We start from the raw sequence: 24,421 nt of genomic DNA, 5'->3' as shown, positions 1-24,421 counted from the left end.
AAACATGGACATCCTCTTATCTGCCCACAAACAGACAGACATACACCTGGCCAGAGTGTAAATTGGGACTAGACCGTCCCAGGACCCACATCATCAATCCAAATGCAGACACCTCACAGCAGCTTAGCTTGAGAGAGGCAATGCTTTGCTGGGAAAGGGCTTACCGTATAAGGCATTTCCTGACCTGAGAGTGCAGGAAGAAAGCCAAAGGACAAGATGGCCAAAGGACACAGCGAAAATGTGTGGTGCAGTCAATTTGAGTACATGGTACTCAGGCATTATGAAAATTATCCACTGTCACCAGTCATCATGCAAGTTGCAAACATGTAAAAGAAAAAGGGATTCAACGTATCATTGCTGCACGTTAATGTAGGATGATGTGTGTAGCCTGAAAACAAAAGAGGAAGCGAGGGCCCAACCGCACTGGTAGCCTTAGGGGCTAACCAGTGTGCCCCAAAGCAGACGCAAGGCAAATAGGCTTTATTGATCTTCAAAAGTCATGACCGGAATCAAACCACAGCAAAAGGTTAGGAGGGATCCATTGAACTCAATGGGGATGGGGGGTGAGGGAGACATGGAAAAAGAAAAATCTTTCCCAACAGCTTCAAAGCAAGAAAGACAGAGCTAATAAAGCTAATAAAGATGTGTTTTGGACACTACAAATTTCCACCTTGCCACCAACAAAACGCCAATATTAACATAATTACCACCAGTGGGAATTAAACCAAAATCTATATGGCTGAGGTGAACGCGCACAACATATTGTTTTTCCTTCTACAATAAACTTAGTCAAAGTTATGTGTGATTGAATGGGGTGCAAACCTGCTGGAAAGGTGCCTCTGTGAAATGGCACACAAGTAAAAGCGAGTAGAAGATCTTGGCTGTGAAGCCAGTGGTGCGGGCTGCACTCCCCAATACCACGATGTGGTATAATTTCCTTTTTTGAATTTTTACAAATAATTTATCTAAAATAAATTGCCTCTAAATCGGATGATTTTTCAAATTTTGGCTTATTTATTTCCACATTGGTGCTATACAGTTGTAAGTCACTGTTCTGGCAGATGCATTAAATGAGCTGTAATTGGCCTATGCATTTCGGATATGTATCCTTCCTCAGGGCCAGCTCATGCTGGTTAATGCTATTTCTTAACCAATTGCTGGTTAGAGTAATGCCCCACCATACGCAAGAGTACAAGCCATTATACATGAGTACACATATCATTACACGTGAAGTTCATTCCACAATGCAATATTGTCATCAGAGCCGTCATTTGCATGTACAACAAGTAACCATTACCAAATTATCAAATGCGGTGAATTGCACAATCAAGAAACGGTCCCATATTGTCATAGTGTCATAGCCCAGCATATGTAGTAGGTGCAATATACATACAGGTTGTTCCTTATATTCAAAGAATAATAGTTCAGTATCAATATAAAATATGTTTAGCATGTACATACGTGTCAGAGTGTTGCCACGTATGATGTCGAAAAAACGCATTTAAACCAAAATCCCCATTAAGTCCAATGGATTCCAAAAAACAGACTTCAACTACCTACCACCACTTGTAATCCTGCACTAAACAAGTACTGTGTTACTTCACTCAAGGCAATGGTTGCACAAAGCCAGGTACCAGTGCTCCAGATAGGATTTTGGAATGAGTATTTTACACCCAATTTTTAAGAATTAGAGAGTAAATCCAATTTCAAGAGAGTACAAATCAATTTCCTCCTTCGCAAGAGAGTTAAAAAAAAAAAAAAAAAAAAAAGAGGATGACAACTATCCAAATTGTGCGTAAAATTAAAACTTTGTCCAAAAACAGTGACAAAATAGCTGTATTTCAAGGTGGTTCTAAATAATTTATTGCACCTGTGGAAAACATTTCCCCCACACAAGAAACTTGAAGATGCAGTTCCATGTGTTAATATCGCCACAAAAATATCACCATACAAGAATGGCGCAGTTTTGCAGCGATATTACCCCATGGAACCAGGGAACGGGGGGGTGGTGGGGGGGGGGGGGGAACACCCCCGCACCCTCTGCTCCCATTTAAACCCAATATTAACCCCATCAATAATGTCACCTATGCCGTTTCCCAACGACTATGGGGCTGATTCATGGAATTATTTGCGCCGAAAAACGGGGATTTGTGCGCCATTCTGCCCGCAAACCCCCGTTTAACAAATGGGGATTTGCGGGCAGAATGGCGCACAAATCCCCGTTTTTCGGGGCAAAACATTCCATGCATCAACATATATATATATATATATATGGGGACATTATTGTGGGGATAATATTTCCAGATACCGTAGATGCATACTACCCAGCTTCATCTTCACGATACTTGAGCACACACTCAGTTAAGAGCTACTACAGATGCCAGCTAGTTACATCGGGTGATTCATAAATCAAGTCCCTCACTCTACCAGCATCACTTTGCTGCCTCTCTGGCCTACTGTTGCTTCCTGGCACTGCCTGCTTGACAGCCACTCCATGTTTGTGCTCCATCTCTCCTTCCCTTTGCTACTCTGTTCCCCCCGTCTCTCACTTTCAGACCTATGCCTCTCACCCTTAAGTGTTGCAATGCCACGTTTGCAGTCTGTTGCTCTGTCACTGTGCCTCTCCCAGCTCTGCATTCTACTGTTGCTTTTTCCCCTCCTATATCTCACCGTTTTCGGTTGATATAACTCCTCTCTCATGTCATTACTCTGGCTATATCTGTTTTTTAATTTTCGCGGTTGTGTTTGCTATTCCTTTTTGATAATCTTTTTGCACTGTCTCTTATGTTATTGGCCTCCCTTCTCTTGTCTTGCCTTTATATTTCCCTCCCTCCTCACCTGCTGCTGATCTGGGTCTCTAAATGCCTCTTTTGCTCTGCTTCTATCCCTCACTCCTATCGTGTTTGGCCTATTATTAATCCGGTTTCCCTTCTCACTTTCTGGGTTGCCCCATCATGTAGCTCAATGCCCTCTCTTCCCGTTGCTCGAATTCCTGTTTTGGATTGTCTAGTACACTCTCCATTCCTTCGCGCCCCCCACGCCACACCTTTGTTCTCCTGTATTGCTTAGGTTCAGAGTTGCTCTTCCTCTCCTGTTTTTCTGTTTGTTTTTTAACAGCCTGTTGGCCTCCCCTGATAGGCCAGCCGCTCCATCAGCTTGCCTCAGTGTTGCTGCACCAGCCCCTGAGCGCCACTTTAGTTTGATCCAATTGATCCATTGCAGGGAAGCCGGCGTGAGGTGAGCCAGACCATCTCTGGGCACTCATGTTTTTGGCCCAAAGACTAGGCCCCCAGGCCCCCCCCCCCAAGCGTCCCTGTCCCACCCTGCACCCTCTTCCTGGTCTCTCTTCCCCTCCCGCCTCCCGACCAGCCCATCCCTGCTCCGATTTGGCCTCGAGACCTTCATTACTAGTCCTCCCAGGGCAGCCCTCTGCCCGTGCAGCCCGTGGCTAAGAGCCCCAAGGCCAATGGCAGCTCCAGGAAGTGTCAGCAAGTGTCTGCAGGGGAAGCCAGTAGCCAGCCATCAACCAGCATCTACAAGGACCAGTAAGGTAGGGGGCTTCCGGTTGGCGAGAGGTACAGTGCTACCCTAGAAACCAGACCACTTGGCAAAACCAATGTTTAACAATGTGATCAGTCCCCGTAACCCAAATTGCATTGCGTGATCTCCAAATTGCATTGATAGGCCTCTCTTCCACAATACTGGTGTCTCAAAGTTAGCAGGGCCTCTGGGCCCAAATTGCATTTTGTGTTATTTAGATCACATTGATAGGCCTCTCCCCCACTATACAGGTGTCTCAAACTTAACAGGGTCTCTGTGCCCAAACTTCATTGTGTGATCCCAAACTGCATTGATAGCAGGGCCTCTTTGTCCAAATTGCATTGTGTGATCTCCAAACTGGGTTGATGAGCCTCTCTCCCACTATACAGATGCCTCAAACTTAGCAGGGCCTCTGTGCCCAAATTGCATTGTGTGATCCCAAACTGCATTGATAGCAGGGCCTCTTTGTCCAAATTGCATTGTGTGATCTCCAAACTGGGTTGATGAGCCTCTCTCCCACTATACAGATGTCTCAAACTTAGCAGGGCCTCTGTGCCCAAATTGCATTGTGTGATCCCAAACTGCATTGATAGCAGGGCCTCTTTGTCCAAATTGCATTGTGTAATCTCCAAACTGCATGGATAGGCCTCTCTCCCACTATACAGTTGTCTCCAACTTAGCATGGCCTCTGTGCCCAAATTGCACTGTCTGATCTCCAAACCGCATTGATAGGCCTCTCTACCACTGTACAGGCGTCTCAAATTTAGTTCACTCTCAAATCTAGCTCACTCGCAAATTTAGCTAACTCTCAAGTGAGACAGAAGCCACCAGTGAATTACGGCAGTGGGTCACTCTGACTAGGGCCCCTCGCCTCACAAGGTGAAAGTCCAAGCTGCGCCCGTCCAAGCCACCCTCCAACCAGCAGATACCCTTCCCAACCCGCACAGCCTGCTCACCACAGTGAACCACGCTCAGGGAGACAGACAGTAAAGAGAGCCACCGATAACACCCAACTTAATAACCCTTACCACCCCCCCTCCCCCTAGGACAGCGACTGAACGTGTCGCCAACTTCAGCCGGAACACCACCTACAGATGGAGCCCAACTAGTAGCGGACACCCCTTCACCCGCCACAACACCACAAGACAACAAAACAAGAGCAGGACCAACTATACGTCACCAAACAAAGACTAAACAACTCTCAATCTTACAATGCTGCGCAAACGACCCATCCCAAGGAAAAGACAAAGAGATGAAAGAACAAACACTCCAGAACAACAACCATAGACTGGACCCCCACAGACAGGAACACAAACCGAAGCAAGTCTGAGAGAAGAGAAAAATCCCTCTACCTAACTCCATACCTCGCAGACAACTGGCCGCCACGGCAACATTAGAAGCAGCAACATCAAACAACCTAACACAAGCAAGTAGAAGAAGGATGAACTCCACAAACAACAAACAGACGACCGATGCAATAACCCCCTACATCACCAAAGCAAGAGGAACTTCCGATCAACAACCACAACTCCCGGAAGACGAAACCGATGAAAACACAAAAAACCCAAGACAAAACCTAGAAGAACTCTTCGAAGACGCTGACAACCCGAATCCCACAGCCCAACAAGTGACCGACCAGGAAGGAAATCTCAACACCGAGCAGAAGACAACCTCGACAAAGCCCAAACCAAACAACACCTCCAAACTTCACTGCAATCTAATAAACGCAAGCTCCATGTCAAAACACTCAGAGATCTTTGACCTACTCGACGACAACGGCATTGACATCTTGTTCATCACAGAAACACGGCTGGACGACAACTACAAAATCACACTCCAAAGCTGCCTTCCGACTGACTTCAAAAGCCTGAAAAATAAACAGAAAAAACAGAAAAGGAGGAGGTATCGCTATAGCATTCAAAGAACACCTGAAAATAAAAACTGACGAACCACTCAACATCCTCAACTGCGAAACCATGGTAATACACCTAACGGCGAGCCCAAAAACCAACATCACATTCATCCTGGTATACAAACCGGCGACATATGACGCAACATTCGTCGATAACGTCATAGACGCGATCACCAATTTAGCCATCAACCACGAACACCTAATCATCCTGGGGGACTTCAACATCTGGTTTGAAGACAGCCACGCCAACTCACAAAACTCATTAATTGAACAACTCAACACCATGAAACTATGACAACTAGTCAAAGGAGCAACGCACTCGGCAGGACACACCCTAGACGCAATTTTCGCCAAAGAAAAACTCATCACCACGGCACCTCCATTACAAATACTGTTGAGCGACCATCTCATCATCCCATTCGTGATCACTCCGCCTACCCAAGCCTACATCCAACATCCGAAACTCACAACCACCACCAAAAGAAACTGGAAACACGTCAAAGAAAGCAACCTAGTCGAACAACTGGAATTAACGAAACCTTCAACTACAGAACTGGAGCTAGCTGACCTAGACGGGAAAGCAGAGATACTGCACAAATGGATCGCAGATACAATAGACAAGATCGCCCCAGAAAAAACGTTCACCCCATCAACAAAAAAAAAAGGGCATTGGCAAAATGGTTCACCCCACTATTAAACACCATGAAAAAGGAAAACAAAAAGATGGAATTGGAATGGAGGAAAGAATACAACCGAGGGGAAAAAAACACTGTACCAGAAACAAATACCCCTGCATACAAGAAGGAAATTCAAAAGGCAAAGAGAAGACATTACGATGACAGAATCAACAATGCCACCAACACACAAAAAGAAATGTTTAGCATCATTGAAGAAATGAGAAACCCACCAGGCTGCGAAAACACCCATACAAAAGCGACCAACCAACCACAACATACAACCCAACAAACCTTACACGGAACCACAGCACAAACTCCAAAGCATTCCTGAAATATCAGCAGAGGCATTCGCAATGCTGGTAAAACGAAGCAAGAAAGCGGGATCACCCCTGAACCCCTGTCCCCCAGACATCTACAAATCCATCCTCGCACAAGGATCGCCAGCAGAACACTACAGAAACCTTCTAAATCTATCAGTATCAACAGGGACTGTACCGAAGATCTTCAAATCAGCATACATCAAGCCACTCTTGAAAAACACAAGTGGTGACGTAGATGACCTTTCCAACTACAGGCCGATCTCTAACATCCCCTACCCAGCAAAACTTCTAGAAACCTACGTATATAAACTAACCCAAGAACACGTAGAAAAACACCACCTGCTGGACCAAGCTCAAAATCGGTTTCAGACCAGCGAGAGGAACGGAAACAGCACTACTATCCATCTTGGACGACCTCAAAACTAACGCAGACTCAAACACTACCTCAGGCCTTATTCTGCTCGACCTCTCGGCAGCCTTTGACACAGTTAGCCACGACACCCTGACCAAAAGACTAGAAGACATAGGCATAATAGACACAGCACTACGCTGGACTAAATCATTCCTAGCAGAAAAACAGAAACAGTATGGATCAAACCTTTCAAATCCACTCCACGAGTTAACGACTGTGGAGTGCCACAAGGATCCTCACCATCTCCACTATATTTCAACATCTATCAGACTCCGGTCATCAGAATCTTCAAAACAATACAACATTACATGTTACAACTACGCAGACAACACTCAGATCATCTACAAAATCAAAAAGACACCAATGCCGACCATTCAACCCTAATTGACTGTCTAAAAGAAGTCTTCAAATGGATGGATGCCAACAACCTAAAAATCAACCCAGGAAAGACAGAAATCATGAGCGTATCCAAAGACCAAGAGAATGAAACCACCATCCCATGGCCTACGGAAATGGGAAACACACCAACACCATCGAAGGTAGTAAAAAATCTGGGAGTCCTAATGGACAGCACCCTAACCCTGGAACCACAAATAAATGCAACAGTGAAGAAATGCTTTTTTCTCCTCCACACGGCAGGAAGAATTCTACCTTTCCTCTCCTTCACGCACAAAACACTCACTATCGTCGCCCTAATCATGTCAAAAATTGACTATGCAAACAGCCTCTACCTCGGAATACCAGAATACCTCCTCAAGAAACTGCAACAGATCAAAAATGCAGCAGCAAGACTACTCCTCAAACTATCCAGAAGAGACCACATCACTCCAGCCCTAAAAACACTACACTGGCTCCCAGTAAAACATTGCATCACCTTCAAAACAATGTGCATAACGCACAGGGCAATCAGAGGACAAGGAGCAGAATTCCTACAAAAGAAAATAACAGTCTACAAACCAACGAGACCCCTCCGATCAAGCAAGGAAATCCGACTGGAACTCAAACCATACCTTAAGAAAAAACTTGGAGGCACCTCCTTCTACCACTTAGCCGTAAAAACCTGGAACAACATCCCAAAAGAAATAAGAAACACTGAAGATCACCTAAAATTCAGGAAATCACTAAAAACCTGGCTCTTCAACACCACAGACTAAATCTGAAAACCAAAACCGGAAAAAGGATGACTAAACCGGAAAGGACACGGACAACCCCGACCCGAGAGGGTAGCTCCCACGGCACCTGGACAGGTGACACCAGATAGACTGGAACACAGGCAGCACGCACGTAGACAGTCAACTACCCCAGACAATCCCACCAACACGTTTGCCCGCCCGTTAGTTACAGCCAGGTACCACAGTAGTGTGGAATTGTCAAGATATTGGCAATCACCACACTACCCGAGAGGTTGACATTGGCAGGTGCACTGGCCACAGGAGTATGAAGGGAGGATAAGGGGAGCTATGAGAGAGCATGTTAGAGGTGGAGGCCAGAGGAGTAAGGAACCTTGTATACCAGTCGGACCCAGATCAAGACAGAGCCGCATCAAGGGAGACTACGCAAGGCGAGCGCCTCAATTCAGGATAGAGACGCAAACTAACCAACCCTACTAACAATTTCCCTTTCTGCATACACCTCTCAAACTCCAAACCAAACACAACCAAAACCTACAGCACAACAAACCTCACAAACTTCACTACATTGCAACAACAAAACAAAAACACACAGTCTTGCACAACAGTACACGACGACTACCGGCCGCAAACCCCCCCAGGCCCAACCAACGGACCCACCGGGCTGAGGCCGCCAACAGCACATCACTGCTCTCTTGCACTTTTCCTGCTTCCTCCCACTAACTCAACCTCCCCTCCTCTTTCAGAGCCGCCAGAGCACCAGGGGACCACTCCGGCGGTTATAGTGCGCGGTACAATTGTCCTTTAACATTAACAGACTATTAATCCGCTGAGTTTATGTTCATGTGGTTGCCAATCCCTTATCGATACCTTACAAGCTCAGTGACCCCCACCACCCTCCAAGAAACTACTATACGCAGTTCCTATGCTAATTGGCTAAGTTCCTAAGTTCTAAGCTCCTGGCTGGGGTGACCCATCACTATATATTCAATGACCAGGCAATTCATACCATTTGTACCACTGGTTGTATGCTTGACAAACCATCAAATGGCACGGACATGTTATGATAATACTTACGTATACCAATGCAAATGATCCTAATGCCTTAACTCTATACCAAGCCTATGTTTATAACTCCTTAGGAAACACGAATCCCTAGTACAATGTTAACTACCAATTGATGCCAATGTCATTGTGTATGAAATTCTAGATACCCAAATTACTTGCATAGCTAACGATAGATTGCCCTGTCTACCACAGTGTTGGACTTTCTCTTATACAAAAGGTAGTACTGTCATGGCTTAGTCATTGTGTCTCACATTACACACTACATCAATACACTATGTACCTACTGGCTAACCCAGTTTACCTATGCGCCACATACATGGTAATGTCACTCTACACAATGGCAACACTATCTAGGAAGGAAAGGTTACCAGACAACCAGACCTTGTCGCCTAATTCACCAGCATTTATGCCTAATGGACCTCTTTTCTCGAACCCATGCAACACTACAATTATAAATGCTAGACTCGGAGCACGTCTACCTAGAATATACAACCCACTCATTAGACACGAGAGTAAGATGCCACAAACGCTCACCTAAGTTCAGTCACACTACTAATAGCAGCAAAAACAAACTCCAAACTAAAACAATGAGAACTCCGAACATCACCAATCTAGACAGATCCACTTTCCCTCCCTTAGAAAAAGCCATCCCTAAGCTTAAAGGAGCCCTAATAAATGCTAGATCTTTAATCGCGCACGCCACTGAAATAGCAGAGACCATCCTATCAGAGGATTACGATTTTATTGAAGTCACAGAATCTTGGCTCCACGAGGCTGCAGGCCCTGCACTGTCACAGCGGTCCCAAATAACTACACTGTCCTCAGAGCGGACATAAGTGAGGCCAGAGGTGGTGGACTAGCCATCATTGCTAAAACTGATCTTTCTATGAGAATCTCCCCTTCACCTAACATTAACTCTTGCAAAGTGATGTCAATTAAAATACTGACAGCCAACTCGCAAACCCTGAACATCCACCTAATATATAGACCCCTAGGCCCCATTAATACGTTCATTGAAGACCTGTCCACAATCCTATAGGAAAATCTAAAAGATACCTCCCAAACACTGCTGCTAGGAGACTTCAACATAGGCTTTAATGATGTTAATGACCAACATTCTACGCAGCAGCCAACACTGTGTCAGAACTCGGCTTCTCCCAGAGAGTAAACGATCCAACCCACAATAAAGGGAGAACTCTTGACTGGGTTGCAGATCACAACTGTAAAGTCTCCATTACCTCTGTCTCACCTCAAATTTGGACAGACCACTATCTCATATCGTTTACAATAGCATCTAGTAGATCTACCAAACAGACACCTCTTGCCCTCCCGGCACCTTCAAGAAATAACAAAATCATCACTCCATAAAAACTACTCCCTGGTATTCTACCCACCCTCAACTCCCTACTGGACAATTTGGACCATAGCGCCCTTGTTGAAGAGTATAAAAAAGCTATGACCACTACTCTCGACATCATCGCCCCACTAAAACTTAGAAATAGTAAGCCCAAAAACCACCTCAACAACTGGTTCACCCCTCACCTAAAAACGCTAAGATTAGACAAAAGAAAATGCGAAACTACCTGGAAACTCCATCCTACCCAAGAGAACAAATCTAAGCTCATACAAATCTCATCCCAATACAAGAAGGATATACTTTTGGCAAAGCGAGATACTTACGCTAGAATCTCGCAAGCTAACTCGAGCACGAAGAAACTTTTTACGATACTGAAAGAATTAGAAAACCCCATCACAGCCCAAAACAACTGTGTCAAAGATAAAACTTGGCGCTCCGATATCCAGCACGCACTAGCAAACAAAGTGGCTAACCTTCAAAATAAAACAGCACAAAAAAAGCTTCTCCAACCATCACCACTCCATTACCAAATAAAACTAATCCACCCAAAAATAACCATGTCTCCCAATTTCACTTCTCTAAAGTCTCCATTACAGAGGTCGAGAAAGTTATATTGGGTCTTAAACCATCCAACTGCAAAGGTGACCAATACCCAGCACAATTTATCAAGGACGCTGCCAGGGACTTGTCACCTTTCATCACCAAACTAATGAATGCCTCTTGCACATCCAGCATGATACCCAACAATCTGAAAGACTCCTGGGTACTCCCTCTTCTTAAAAAACAAACGCTTGACCCGGCCATACCGACTAATTACAGGCCCAACACTACGGTGCCATTCCTGTTGAAGTTTAGATAAGGTAGCATATATCCAAATCCAGCACTTCCTAGAACTCAATCAACTACTAGGCTCTCGCCAACCTGGCTTCCGGCCACTACATGGCACAGAAACCGCTCTCATCGCTCTTAAAGCCCAAACAGACAAACTAAGAGACAATGGAAAGGTTGGATTACTCCTCCTCCTGGACCTGTCGGTGGCCTTCCACATGGTGGACCATAATGTCCTTTGTAGCCACCTGGACTCAGCTATCCATTTCACCAGCGAGGCCATAACATGGATACAATCCTTTCTAAGTGACCGAACCATGAGGGTCTTCTCACTTTCAGCAGCTGCGGACCCTATCCCCATCACGTGTGGGGTTCCCCATGGCTCCTGTGTCTCTCCAAACCTGTATAATAATATATTCACCAAGCCCCTGTTTGATGAGTTGGACCGTCTGGGTATCACCTACACTAACTATGCAGATGATACCCAGATCCTCCTATCACTTACCGGGGACTATTGCAAGGATTCAGCATTGGTGAATAGAATTTACAGCATCGTTCAGACTTGGATGGCCACTCACGGCCTCTGCTAAACGATGATAAAACAGAGCTCCTCATCCTGGGATCCGCACCTCTACTCACTAGACTTGGTACAAACTACTCATCATTCATCATTGATGGGAACCTTATTAAGGTTGCCAACGAAGTAAAAACACTAGGTTTTTACTGAGACTCTACACGATCATTCACAAAACAGGTAAACTCCCTAGCCTCTTCTACAGCTTGTACATGCAAACTAATTAGAGCTAGCAAACACTTCCTCTCAGCAAACAGCTGCATGACCCCCAAGAGCTCTCATCCTATCCAGATTAGACTATTGTAATGCCCTCTACATTGGAGCAAACAAATATATCACTAACAAAATACAGACTCTCCAAAACAATGCCCTTAGAGCGGCACTCAATATTTCCATGAAAGAACATATCTCTGAAACCAGAAGAAAACACAAGTGGTTCTCAACACTGGAGAAAATAAAACTAAAAATAACATCCCTCATTCATAAAAGCCCCTCGATACCCAATAGAAAGATTCTCTATAAAAACCTCTACTAGACCCATGAGAAGAGCCAACTCCAACTGCCTTCAGGTGCCTCGTTTTAAACCATCCACTATCAGAGGTACCAGCTTCCCAGTTAAAGCAGCTGAACTATGGGACTCACTGCCCAACACACTCAGAATGGACCAAACCTTTACTAAATTCAGACAAAATTTAATTAAATGACTCCTAGCGATTGTTGAAAATTGAACTCACTGAATTTGATCTCATATGCAAACATTTGTACATTAGATCTAATATTGACTGTTATGTCCCACCACCGATCACTATATGTATTTACACCATGTTTACTAAACTAGTGGTTTCTTCCTCAAATGCCATTATCTTGTAACCAAAGTAACTATGTACTAAGTTGTATGACTTCTTACTGCCTGCGCCCTGATACCTTCGGGTCCGGCGCGCATAATAAATACTAAACAAATACTAAACAAACATAGTGGTCCTCGTGGGATGTGCATGTTCTACTTCTGAGCCATCACAGCTATAGCAGCCCTGGTGAGGCGTGTGTTCCGAGCCATTACAAGTAGAGCACCCCGGATGAAATGTGTGTGTTCTGAATCACTGAACATTTAGTAGTCCTTTTGTTAAGTCAAAAGTTAAGTCAACTCTGTTACAATTGAAGGTTAACTATATTTTAAATGCATATCTCTGATGCAGACTCATTAACTCAGCCATCAACAGGATTTGAACTAACAGGTTAGTTGAAACACTGGTGTACGGGCGCGTTATAAATGCCATATAATAATCTCTGCAGCAGGGTTATTGACAAACAGGCTGGTCACACTGAAAGGCACATAGGGTTAGTGCACTGGCAGTTCCATCTGAGGCTTACCGGACATAAATGGCTTGTCAAAAGCTCCGAGCCTTTTTGGACTATCCAAGAGATTCATAATGAGGCTTTGAAACATGCTATAGTTTTGGCTGTGCGACTCGGTAATCAGATATAGGCGAAGCAGATGTTTTGAAAAGTGCAAGACCGAGTAGAAGGGATTGAATTATATGACAGCAATACCATCTTTTCATACTGTCGGAAGTTGGTGGGAAGAGCTCAGACACTGTTCTTGTTCAGTACTTTAGCTCACTATAGAAAATTCCATCACATGTTCGTGCTTTCTTAGCAGTAGCTCTGTTAAGAAATTCAGTCCTACTAAAAAATTTGGGCATGATGCAATAGGCCCTGCTGTGAATATTTGGCATTGTGCCATGACATGCGTATAGCAGATCGTTTAATAAATTAGGCTACTTTGCCTAAATATATAGCAGTCCTTTTGAGAGGTGCCGGTACAATCTGTGCCACTGAAAATATATACAGCGCTGCTTCTACCTGTATCCATTATACCCGCTTGTGGTGGGTGGTCAGAAAGGGAGGTAAAGTTCAGACCACATGCCTAGCGATTTGTTGCTCTCTTAGAAAACAAACGATGTACAGTGCCCTTTCATGCACGCAAACACAAGCAATCTTAAGAATAAAAATACAACAACAAAAAAAACACATCTCCTATAGAACACTAAAAAGGTTTTTCCTTCTCACAACTGCTTGCTGGGAGGCTCTTATAAAACTGACAATTTTCATTTTTACACAACACTACATGTGTCCTAAAGCACAGTGAAAACATATTCATGATTCAAGATGATTTAATAACACTGTAACCTACAAAATGCAGGCAGTTGAACTAAGTAAACAAAACACAAATTCCCTTTCACATTACTCAGAAAGTATTATCTTGATAGAATCATTACCAGAAGAGAAGAATTAAACAGACCAGGACTCACCCCAGTTGCTTCTTTCAAGGGACTGTGTGGATTGCTAAAGTAAAGAGTGGATTTGCAAACTGCTGCTAGCCAGCCTGTCACTAGTGAGCGCCATGATTTATGGGGGTGCTGCCATAAATAGCCTTTGTAAGTTGTGCTCAAGGAAGAATTAAAAAGGGCCTTATGGACAAGATTTCTGTGTGCAAAAAGGCTCAATACCCACCTTATCTGGAGGGCTGCCAGGAACTCTATATCTCCTGTGTGTCCGCACCCCTCCCACACGGTAATGCTGGTCTAATATTTTGTCTGTGATAATATTGCAGGGGGTGGGAGGACACAAAGTACAGGTACCTCAGCTGCTCAGCCAGCTTCTCTTTTTCCAGATTGCATTCAAGCAGCTCATCCCTCAGCTGTGTGGCCTCCTTCCGGCCATGCTCCCGCTCCGTCTGAAGGTCTTTCTCCAGGGCCTGTACATTCTGCCGCAGAGATGCTGCCTCATGGCTGTGGGCTTCACTGGCTGCTGTGATCTGCAAAGGAAACCAGACAGAAAGGGGTGACTCTGGCACCCGCCCATCAAGGCAGTCATGTCAGTTGCGTGTCAAACGTGAGTCCCTGAGGCAGCAGGCTCTGAGTACACATGGCCCAAGCACAGAATTTCATGCATTCAATTATTTTGTGTGTGTGATGGGACGGGGGAGGGGGCAATTTGGGAATGAGGATTTCATTTGTTTCCATTTGCTTGCACCTGTGTCTCTGGTGGGCAGCAGAAAAAGTTTCTATAGACAGTCCAGAAAGCCTATGCAGCATACTTTTAAATATACATTACCTCAGAGGTCCCTTCAGCAAACCTCGGTTAATAGAGCAAGTCAAGTCTATGCCTCAGACACAAAGTCTCCCTACATAAAAAAAATAAAATAAAAAAAAGATGCACACAATCCCAGAATGCCCACAGCCACGCATCCAGCACTGCGAAGAGCTGGGAAAATTGCCTACACTGCTGGCCTTCTCAACTGGTATGAAATGTAGCGACATTGGCCAGGCCTAACTTCTGACCCCAAAAGCACAGACAAGGATGCCAGTGGCAAGACTGTGGTTGGAGTAGCAAACATAAAATAAACACTGTGTCCCCATTGAACTGGTCACCAATGTTACATTAGGTCTCCTTATGTTTAAAGAGATGAGCAGCACACGCTTTGCCAATGCCTACTGAACTTGACATCAAGAGATATGGCGGAAAAACACATGCCAAGCTCTGCAATGGAGAGTACCACCATGAGCCACAGCAGGGCGTCGGGAAGAAGCAGAGTGTTTTTTTACATCAGCCATTTAATCCGAGAGGAACAAAGTGAACGAACAAGGGTCTCAGGCTCTCAAACCACAGCAGCTGTGTACAACTGTTCAGCTGTTGGGGTAATATATTGTAAAGTGGTCATATGTAGCAAACTTCTGCCAGGTTTGCCAATCTTGCTACGTGTGGCTTTGTAAGCAAAGAAACAGGCAGAAGAGGTTGCTGGCGAGATAGTGTGAGAGGCATGGGAAAAATGTGTGGTGTTGAGGGGTGAAGGTTGGAAATTCCCAGAACCTGTGTGCCGTAGGGCTTTAACGGGATTGGCAGAGACACTGTGGGACATTTTCAGCCAAGAGGACAGGCCAAGATTGGATAGACTTAGCCTTGGGTTTAGTTTGCCGGTAGTTACCCGCTGAAGTAGGGGGAGGGAAGAGCAATAGGTCCACAGTGGATCGCTTAGTCGTAGCTCGATTAATGTTCATCTGGTAATGGCTAGGCCTGCGATGGCCTTGTGTGGGGAATGTGTGCGTGCAGTGTAAGCTAGTGAGAGATTTAGAGGGGAGTTGCTTAGTCGCAGAGAAGAGGGCAGTAAATAAACAAGAGGCACAAGGGTAGGGTGAAGAAGTGTTGGGTGCCATCTGGGAAAACAATTGGATGGGGCAAACAATCCTGAAACCACATATAGCAAATCATAACATGGCCTAGAAAGGCATGAACATCACCACAAAACATTAAAAGGAATAGCAATACACAAAACAAGGGGTGATCTAGTTATGCAATGAGGGTGTGGGTTTACAGTGCTTACAATGCTCTTAATCCACATAAATGGACACCCCCCCCAGCGTAGATGGTCTCATGACCTCTAGTATATGGACACCTCGTCTTTTCACTTTCACAATGCCTCCAATGCTGGAACAGCCAATTTCTGTTCAGCAGTGAAGGAACCAATCTTGCAGAGGACTGTTCAGAGTCAAACACAATATTCTTTCTCCCCAAGTAACGGCACTTGTTAGATCTATGTATATAATGCTAACCTTGTCCATCTCTTCCTACCTTACACTATGTACATGATTTGCCATGCGCACTACAGCATAACACCTTCTAGCACCCCATCACTACAATAACTGTAGTAGAGCAATGGAGAGCTCCCTCTGCAACCCCTCTACCCCCTACCAAACATGCACCCCCCCCCCCATCTTCCAGACCAGCGGTTTCCCCGGTACTCCAGCACTGCCAACTAAAAACAATCTTGGGTTCTTCCCTAGGACTGTACGGATCAGTGTCACCACCATAAACCATTTAGAAAAATCCTGAAAACAGTTATCATGTACATTCAGCCTGCAATGCAGTTGCGCTATACTAGACCACTTTATGTTCCATTACAATACATAAATACAATGGAGGTGCGGGTGTGCTCTGGAACTACTAGCGAAGGGCTTCACGTGGCGAAAGATTGCATTAGTGGGTGGGGAGACCGTTACTGACTGTACTAGTGCATGGGGAGTGTTGGTGGGAAAAGCAAGGACTTGAGGAATGCACTGGTGGACAGACTTGCAACAAGAGGAGCTCATTAGTGCACAGACCTAGGATTCAATGTGTGTCTTTGTGGACAGTACTGGGTTCCACAAGCACGTCAGTGGGTGGAGCCAAGTGGAGCAGGAGTGAGCGGAGCTAGGTTTCAAGAAGTGCATTTGTCATGGAGCGTATTAGTGGGTGGAACTGGATCCCGGGAGCGTATTTGTGGCTTTGCATTGCATTAGGAAGCCCCTTAGTGGGTGGAGCTAGCTCACAGGGAGTGTATTAAGAGATCACGCTTATTAGGCTGTGTGAAGCACAAATGTGATAAGGTTTGGCCTCAGGGAGAGCAGACGTGGTCAGGGCTAGGTCGCAAGAACACAATGTTAAGGGCTATAACTCTGAGTCAGCGGGACTATGAAGGAATAGGCGCCAGGGCACATGGGAAAGGTAAGGGCTAATAGGAAGTATTAGGCTCCAGGGCACACAGAAATGGTAAGGGTTAGGACTCAGGGACAGCAGGACTAGGAAGGAATAGGCTCCAGGGCACACAGGAATTGTCAGGGCTAGGACTGAGGGGACAGCAGAGAGAGGCATAGACAGGGTAGGGCCCGAGAGGACAAAGCCCACCGAAAATCTGTATATGCCCACTCAGCAGCACTGTGTGGGCGTTTACAGATGTTAATGTCACTGTGGTGGGCCCAACTACATTAGCTTCAGGCCCCACTTGTTAGACAATCCTGGCTACACCTCTGACGACAGGACTAGGAAAGAATAGGCTTCAGGGCACACTGGAATGGTCAGGGCTAGGCTCCAGGGAATAAAAAGAACAGGCAAACATAGCTCAGATGATGCTAGGCCCTGTAAGTGCATTGGTCAGTGGAGCTGTGTACAGCAGAAAAGCCTTAGTGGGATGTAGGCCCAGTAGGAGTGCTGTATTTCATTTGAGCATCCTCACCTGTAAGTGAAGCTTCCTTTCGGCCTCCTGAAGCTGTTCCTGCAGCATCTCTTCCTGTCTCTGCTTGTCCCGCTCCCGGAATTCTGCTATATTGTGTAGCTGCTCACTCAACGTTGCCACCTCCAGTCTGTGTCTCTCTGAAGACTTCTCCAACTCCATTCGCCGAGCCTCGACATCTGCCCTCGCTTGATCCAGCTCCTGGCTCAGCCTGCCGTTCAGTCGCTCCAAGTCAACTTGTCCCTGGAGACGCACCCGTTCCAGCTCGGCTTGGTGGGCCAGGGCCACCTTTTCCGCTTCCAATGTCCGCTGCACATCAAACCTTTCCAGCTGCACCCGTAGCCCTTTCAGCTCCTCCTGCAGCTGGGTCAGGGTCTCCTCACGCTCCTGAAGTCGGGTGGCCTGCTGACTAGACAGTGCCCGCAATCCGCTGCTCTCTGCCTCCAGGCGGTGGATATCACGGATCTGCTGAGAGATAATCTCAGCCTGCTTGGAGATGTCCAGGGCGTGCCTGTGTGCGGCATGATCTTCCTCACAGCCTCGATCCAGGGACCTAGAGCAAAGAACATAATCAAACTTCATCCTCATGTCGCAGAACTTGCACACACAGAATGATAAGGGAGCTGGGGTCAGGAGAAGGGGTGGGTGCTGGCACAGCTGTTTGTGGAACAAGTGCTGGCATGGGGGGCTTGGATCAGAATTGAGGGGAACCGGGTGAGCCGTGTGAGGAAGAATGTGCTCAGGTCAGGATTTAGTTACACTGGAAGAGTTTTATGTGGTTCAAGTAGCGGGATGAGGGGACTGAGGTCAGGACTGAAGCAGAGATGTGTGTGGATTGCATGCTAACATAAGGGAGCTGAAATCAAAGATTGAGGGTGACTGATCCTATGGGAATGCCCCCAAATTCAGTACTTTTGGCAGCAATGTTGCGACAAATTAACAGAAGTGCTGGGACGAGGTACCAATGGACCCCAAGATGCTGTTAGGAATTATTGGGGGATGGACTTACTACTCGCTACGAGAAGCTCTTCCTATCTACAATGGCGGGGCTGATTAAACGTAACATTGTGAAGCTATGGGGATCTCACAAAATGTCCTCTTTTTGAACAATGGGTTGCTGACGTAGACACCTGCGCATCTATGGAACAGCGTATACACACGGCAAGAGGATCCCCAGACAAGGCAAGGAAGATCTGGTGCAAATGGGAAGAGGGGAATTGAGAACTATACTATGTCGGACGCCTGCAGAATGGATTGGGGATACGATTGGTTAATGGGGATTCGGAATGCCAAAGTGATAATATCAATATGCAATATCAATGTGAATGTTTGTTATGGTTTACGACTGTAAAATCTGTCAAATTTTATTAAATAACAAAAAAAAAAAATCAAAAAAGATTGAGAGTGACTGGCAGAGCTATGTATGGATCGAGAAATGGGAAGAATTTGCTGGAGTCTGGATTGAGTGGTACTGGCAGGTGCGAGACCGGAATGGTATCAAGAGAGAGGACACAGACAACAAAAATATAGTTCAACCAAACGTTGGTAATAATCAGGATGGTCTAACGCCTAATTTACCCTCGGCTATGGTGGGATTTCCCTGCCTAAAGAAATCTAAAGGAAGTCTGTCAGTAAGCCCAAATACAAAACATTTGTGTGTCAAAACCTATGCTTGTCTCCACAACTACCAGTGGCAATTTAAGTTCCTCTAAATGTTCTCTGGTTCACGTTCAACACAGTTCCAATGCAACTTCCTTTCAGCAAGGACTGGACAAGCTCTGAGGTTACCTTATGTAGATTCGCAAGTATCACAGTACACATCAGAGGGGTCTCCTTTCCCCAAGTTGAAACGCAACAAAGGTTCATATACAAAACTGCGGTTTTGGGACTCCCTTCCCCAAAACAAAGATTCTCCAATTTTAACTCTCAGGATTCCCTTCTCCAAGAGTCACTTACAGCAGTTAATTTGTTACCAAATGTTCATAGGCGTATAAGTTCATGAGCGAGATTATAGTGTCCGCTTGACCAGTCCTTTAGTTAGCTTCACCAATGGTTCACACCTTAGTTGCTTGTCAAATCTTTCCTGACTATTAGTCTAGGCGCAGTTGTCAGACCACACGGTCCACCCATCACGGGTCACGCAACCATAAGTTTCCCATAGCTGATATTCAATGGTTTCTTTGGCAATGATGGCATTACACAATTTATATTGTGCGGGCTCATGCAGCCAATCTTGCCAAAGTCAGCAATATATACAAGTGTTCACTGTATGGGTTGACTAGTTTGACTTAACGGTTTGCCGTAATGTACAATCTTTCTAAAAGACAAATAAAACATTTCCACTTTAGAACATAAACAAGTAAAACATTTTTATGCAAAAAATACATCAGATACATCTATTACAACTTCATCTCTATTACCAATATAGACAGCAGGGATGCATTAATACTCAAGTGGTCTAAATTATCCACTACTACACTTTCTCTCATATTCAATATGGTTTGTTCTCTCCATTTCATGTGTCTGCAAACATGCATTTTAGCCTTTAAAGCTTAATTTCCTTGGGCTGACCGTCTCTTTCCAGCACAGACATAAAAAACTTTTGCTGAAAGGGGGCAAGACGAAGAGACCCATTCGTCAGAGAATCTGTGAACACAGATCCTGTGTGAAGAACCAGGTACCCGATAAACCTTTAGTGGCCCATTTTAAAAGCGCCCACCATTCAGTACATGACATCCACTGGTTCATTATAGAAGTAATAAATGTGCAACCAAGAGGAGGTAACAGAGATCTAAAGCTAAGACAAACAGAACAGAAATGGATATACTCCCTAGACACTGTAAGAAACGGATTAAATATCTCCATTGAGTGGTCCCTTTTTATACATCACAAAAGGTGAACAAGATATATGAGTCGCAAGTTCTTTTACAATATGTACCCTGTGAAATATGTAACATTCTATAAGGGTCTCTGTGGGAATAAGTGATTAGTATATAACGGCGAGAGAGATGGATAACAGCCGGCATATATGCCCACGAGGGGAGATAGATAGAGAGATAATGCACACATTGAATAAATGAGGTATCCACTAAAAGGGAATTTAATGCTGTTACCTTTGATCATTTTTGGTCCAACTAGAACACGCCTCGGGCGGCCCCTGATATAGAGAACCCTATTGGGCAGTAACAGTACCCACACGGGACTTAAGATCTAGTAAAAGGTGAATATCCAGCTTGCTTAATGTGTAATACTGGTATATTGCGCATTTTTGCTTTATTTGATTATCAGCGACACTAAACCAAAAGAAAGTGGTATACCTTTAAGAGAAGGGTTGCGGATCACGTGATATCACGTAGATACGCGCGTAAAATCATGTGACATGACCACTACTTAAAATGGACCAAATGCGACAGTAGGCCCGCAGCTTTATCGAGCAGCAGACGTTCATCGCGGCACGCCCGGCTTCAGATACACTGTGCACGGGACAACAGCCGGCATAGATGTACCCATGAGGTAAGAGAGAGGGACAATGGACACATTGAGTAATGCGGTATCCATTAAAAGGGAATTTAACGCTGTTCCCCTTTGTGCTGGTTTATTTAGAACACGCTTTTGGCGGTTCCATGAAGGGTGACGAGAGATAAAATCCCCCAATAGAAATAAAGGAAATTTCAAGACAGTGGACTTGATCACTCGGGTAAGCTTCACTCAATTTTAAACAAGAGAATGTTGAGGTGATCACCGATATTCCTGTGATAAGTAATGGTGGCTTCTCTCCTCCTGTTACAGAGCTAAGCTACAAACTAGTAGGGAGACCACCCTGGCTCGTGACATAGAGAACACCATTGGGCAGTAATAGTGCCCACACGGGACTTAGAGGAAGTAGCCCGATCGGAAAGAAATTGAAGATCCAGTAAAAGGTGAGCGTTCAGCTTGCTTAAATTAATAATTGGGTGATAGGTAAACATATAGGGACATTTGATAGGAATATTAAAACATATCCCACTCCCCCCCTTTCAGCAAAAGTTTTTTATGTCTGTGCTGGAAAGAGACGGTCAGCCCAAGGAAATTAAGCTTTAAAGGCTAAAATGCATGTTTGCAGACACATGAAATGGAGAGAACAAACCATATTGAATATGAGAGAAAGTGTAGTAGTGGATAATTTAGACCACTTGAGTATTAATGCATCCCTGCTGTCTATATTGGTAATAGAGATGAAGTTGTAATAGATGTATCTGATGTATTTTTTGCATAAAAATGTTTTACTTGTTTATGTTCTAAAGTGGAAATGTTTTATTTGTCTTTTAGAAAGATTGTACATTACGGCAAACCGTTAAGGGTGTGAAAACCAGAATATGAACAAAAACCTAAGTGCCCTGAAGACAGCACCAGCAGGATTTGCAATAGGGATGACTTGCCTTGCCTATTCTTAAAAGATATATTCCCATGCTGGTCCTAGAAACACATTTCTATAAAAGTGTTGGCACAGTCCGTTTGGCCCAGAGAAATTGGGAAGGGCTTAAAAAAGAGCGGGGTCTTTTCTATAAAAGAGAATACACCCCAATAAGGCATAGAAAAGGTTTTTTTAAGCATATAGTTCTATGTTGTTAGTCGCAATGAAGAAAGATGTACACACAAAATTGATTGTTGAATTGATGTTTGGAACATTTTTAACGTTGTATATTGGAATTGTCAAATTGGTATGATAAATATTAAAATATGTGTATTTTCTGATAATTAAATGGTGAAGTGCCCTTTTGTTTGGGTTTAAGAATGCAAAAAATTAAGTACATATACATCTAAGTTGACTCACTCTGTCCGGCAAGGGAAGGAAGCTGATTAGTGGGATTTCTTGTAATTGGTGTTTCATTATCCTCACCCACTCAGCCCCTAAAAAGAGGATAGGCACAGCTCACGTAAAACTCAATGTTTCCCATACAAGAACATCAGGGACTTTGGGGATAGGGTTGGTGTACAATGGCAGGGCTGTGTATGGCCCCATTGCTGGAATCGTAGGTGAGGCTGAAGAACAGCACTGAAGTACATGGGCAGAGCTGTGTGTGAACCCCAGCATCGAATTAGCACTGCAGACCGGAGCGGAGATGCCTTGACAGGGCTGTTCTGGTCCCTGCATTTCTACATTGAGTGGTGCAGGGCTTCTAGCCATGCACTGTACCTGGCTCTGCCACTGGCCTCCTCTGGGTCGGTGCGTCCTCTTCCTCGTTGCGTCTGCATCCTGCTGCTCGTCCCATAAGCGTGCCCCAAATATATGCCATCATCATTTTGCTTGTGCAGGTCCCTGGCGACCCTGCTCTGGGTGGCCCATGGGTCAGGGCCCACAGTCGTGGCAGGGCAGGGTAGGCTCTCTGTAGTCCGAGCGGCCGTCCAGAGTCCTGGCAAATAAGGTGCTGGCATTTTGGTACGTCTGCTCTCGAAATGCGATGGGGGCATTAACTTAGGCTGCACTACAAAAATGAAAGGTAAGAGAGGCACACGTTAACCAGAATGGATCACAGGCAGCAGATGCCACTTACTCATGAAAGCAACTCTCTGCATCCATTTGTTCAAACATTTAATAAGGCACAGAACTCCTCACCCTTCACAGGGCGATATAAAAAGTACTAAAAATGATGAAAACATAAAAAACAATAATCACCACTCTGGGAAAAGGTGAAACCAAAATAAAATACATTAGACAAAATCAACTCATGGACAGAAAGGATGCAAAACTCAATATACACGCAGACAAAGCCAAGGAAAAACCAGCGTGGAAGGGGCTCCCTGAATGAAAGCCAATCAGTGGGAGCAGAGTGGAAAAGGGTTGTTTCAGGAGTGATGAAGCCGCCGAAGAGACGGTCAGGAACCAGAGAACTTCAATTTGCCTCAGAGGATGAGGACTGCCTGGAAGACTCAAAGACCACCATTGTGATCAGCCTCAAAACATCAGACCCACCAGAAAGCGAGCTCCCTAACCCCAGTGAAGGCCCACAGGCTGTCAGGTGGGCCTGCCTCGAGATCAGCGAAAGAGCTCTTGCCTTCCATAGAAGGCTCAAAAGTCAATTTTTATTTATTGAGCATTTGTTAGGTGCCTATACAACAAAATGGTGTTTCCAGGCTCCACAAGGCTACGAAGGCGGGGAGCAGGGGAATAAGAACAGTGGCACAAAAAACGAAAACTGAACATACAATCATGGTCCTACTAGGCCCGGTGGCATTCGGACATGCAAGTGCAGTGAAGAGTAGGAGGGAGGGGGTAGGGTGAGAGGGTAAGGGCAAGGGCAAGGGCTGTTGGGGAGGGCGTATGGGCAAGTGCCAAGGCGGGAGGCAGTTAATTATATGGCATTACAACCATATGACCTAAGTTGATTGAATGATTTCGCTCCGTTTAAACCAGGGTAATTTTTTTTTTTTTTTTTTTACACACCCTGGTTATATCTAGCCCACAGGTACAATTGTTTTCCTGTCGGGCTCCCGTTCTTTCATTAATTGGTATTCTGCAAAAATATCCTATTTCTTTTTCCTGATGAAATCACAATGTACACATGATGAATGTT

At 45.0% G+C, this 24,421-nt stretch overlaps 1 protein-coding gene across 2 annotated transcripts in view; it reads right to left on the bottom strand.

The window, feature by feature from the left end:
- The window catches only part of CCHCR1 (coiled-coil alpha-helical rod protein 1), a 166,489-nt gene that overhangs the window by 125,338 nt on the left and 16,730 nt on the right, over nucleotides 1-24,421 (bottom strand). For both annotated transcript variants that reach the window (XM_069635185.1, XM_069635186.1), the window contains 3 exons: nucleotides 23,044-23,332; nucleotides 17,871-18,420; nucleotides 14,461-14,636 (listed from right to left, as the gene is read on the bottom strand). In XM_069635185.1, the coding sequence (XP_069491286.1) occupies nucleotides 14,461-14,636; nucleotides 17,871-18,420; nucleotides 23,044-23,332 (1,015 nt within the window). The remainder of the gene's footprint in view (nucleotides 1-14,460; nucleotides 14,637-17,870; nucleotides 18,421-23,043; nucleotides 23,333-24,421) is intronic.

Source organism: Ambystoma mexicanum, chromosome 13, assembly GCF_040938575.1.
Source record: "Ambystoma mexicanum isolate Mex_15411 chromosome 13, UKY_AmexF1_1, whole genome shotgun sequence".
Lineage (NCBI taxonomy): Eukaryota > Metazoa > Chordata > Amphibia > Caudata > Ambystomatidae > Ambystoma > Ambystoma mexicanum.
The sequence above is the reverse complement of the archived record's forward strand: the minus strand, read 5'-3'. Positions and strand labels throughout refer to the sequence as shown.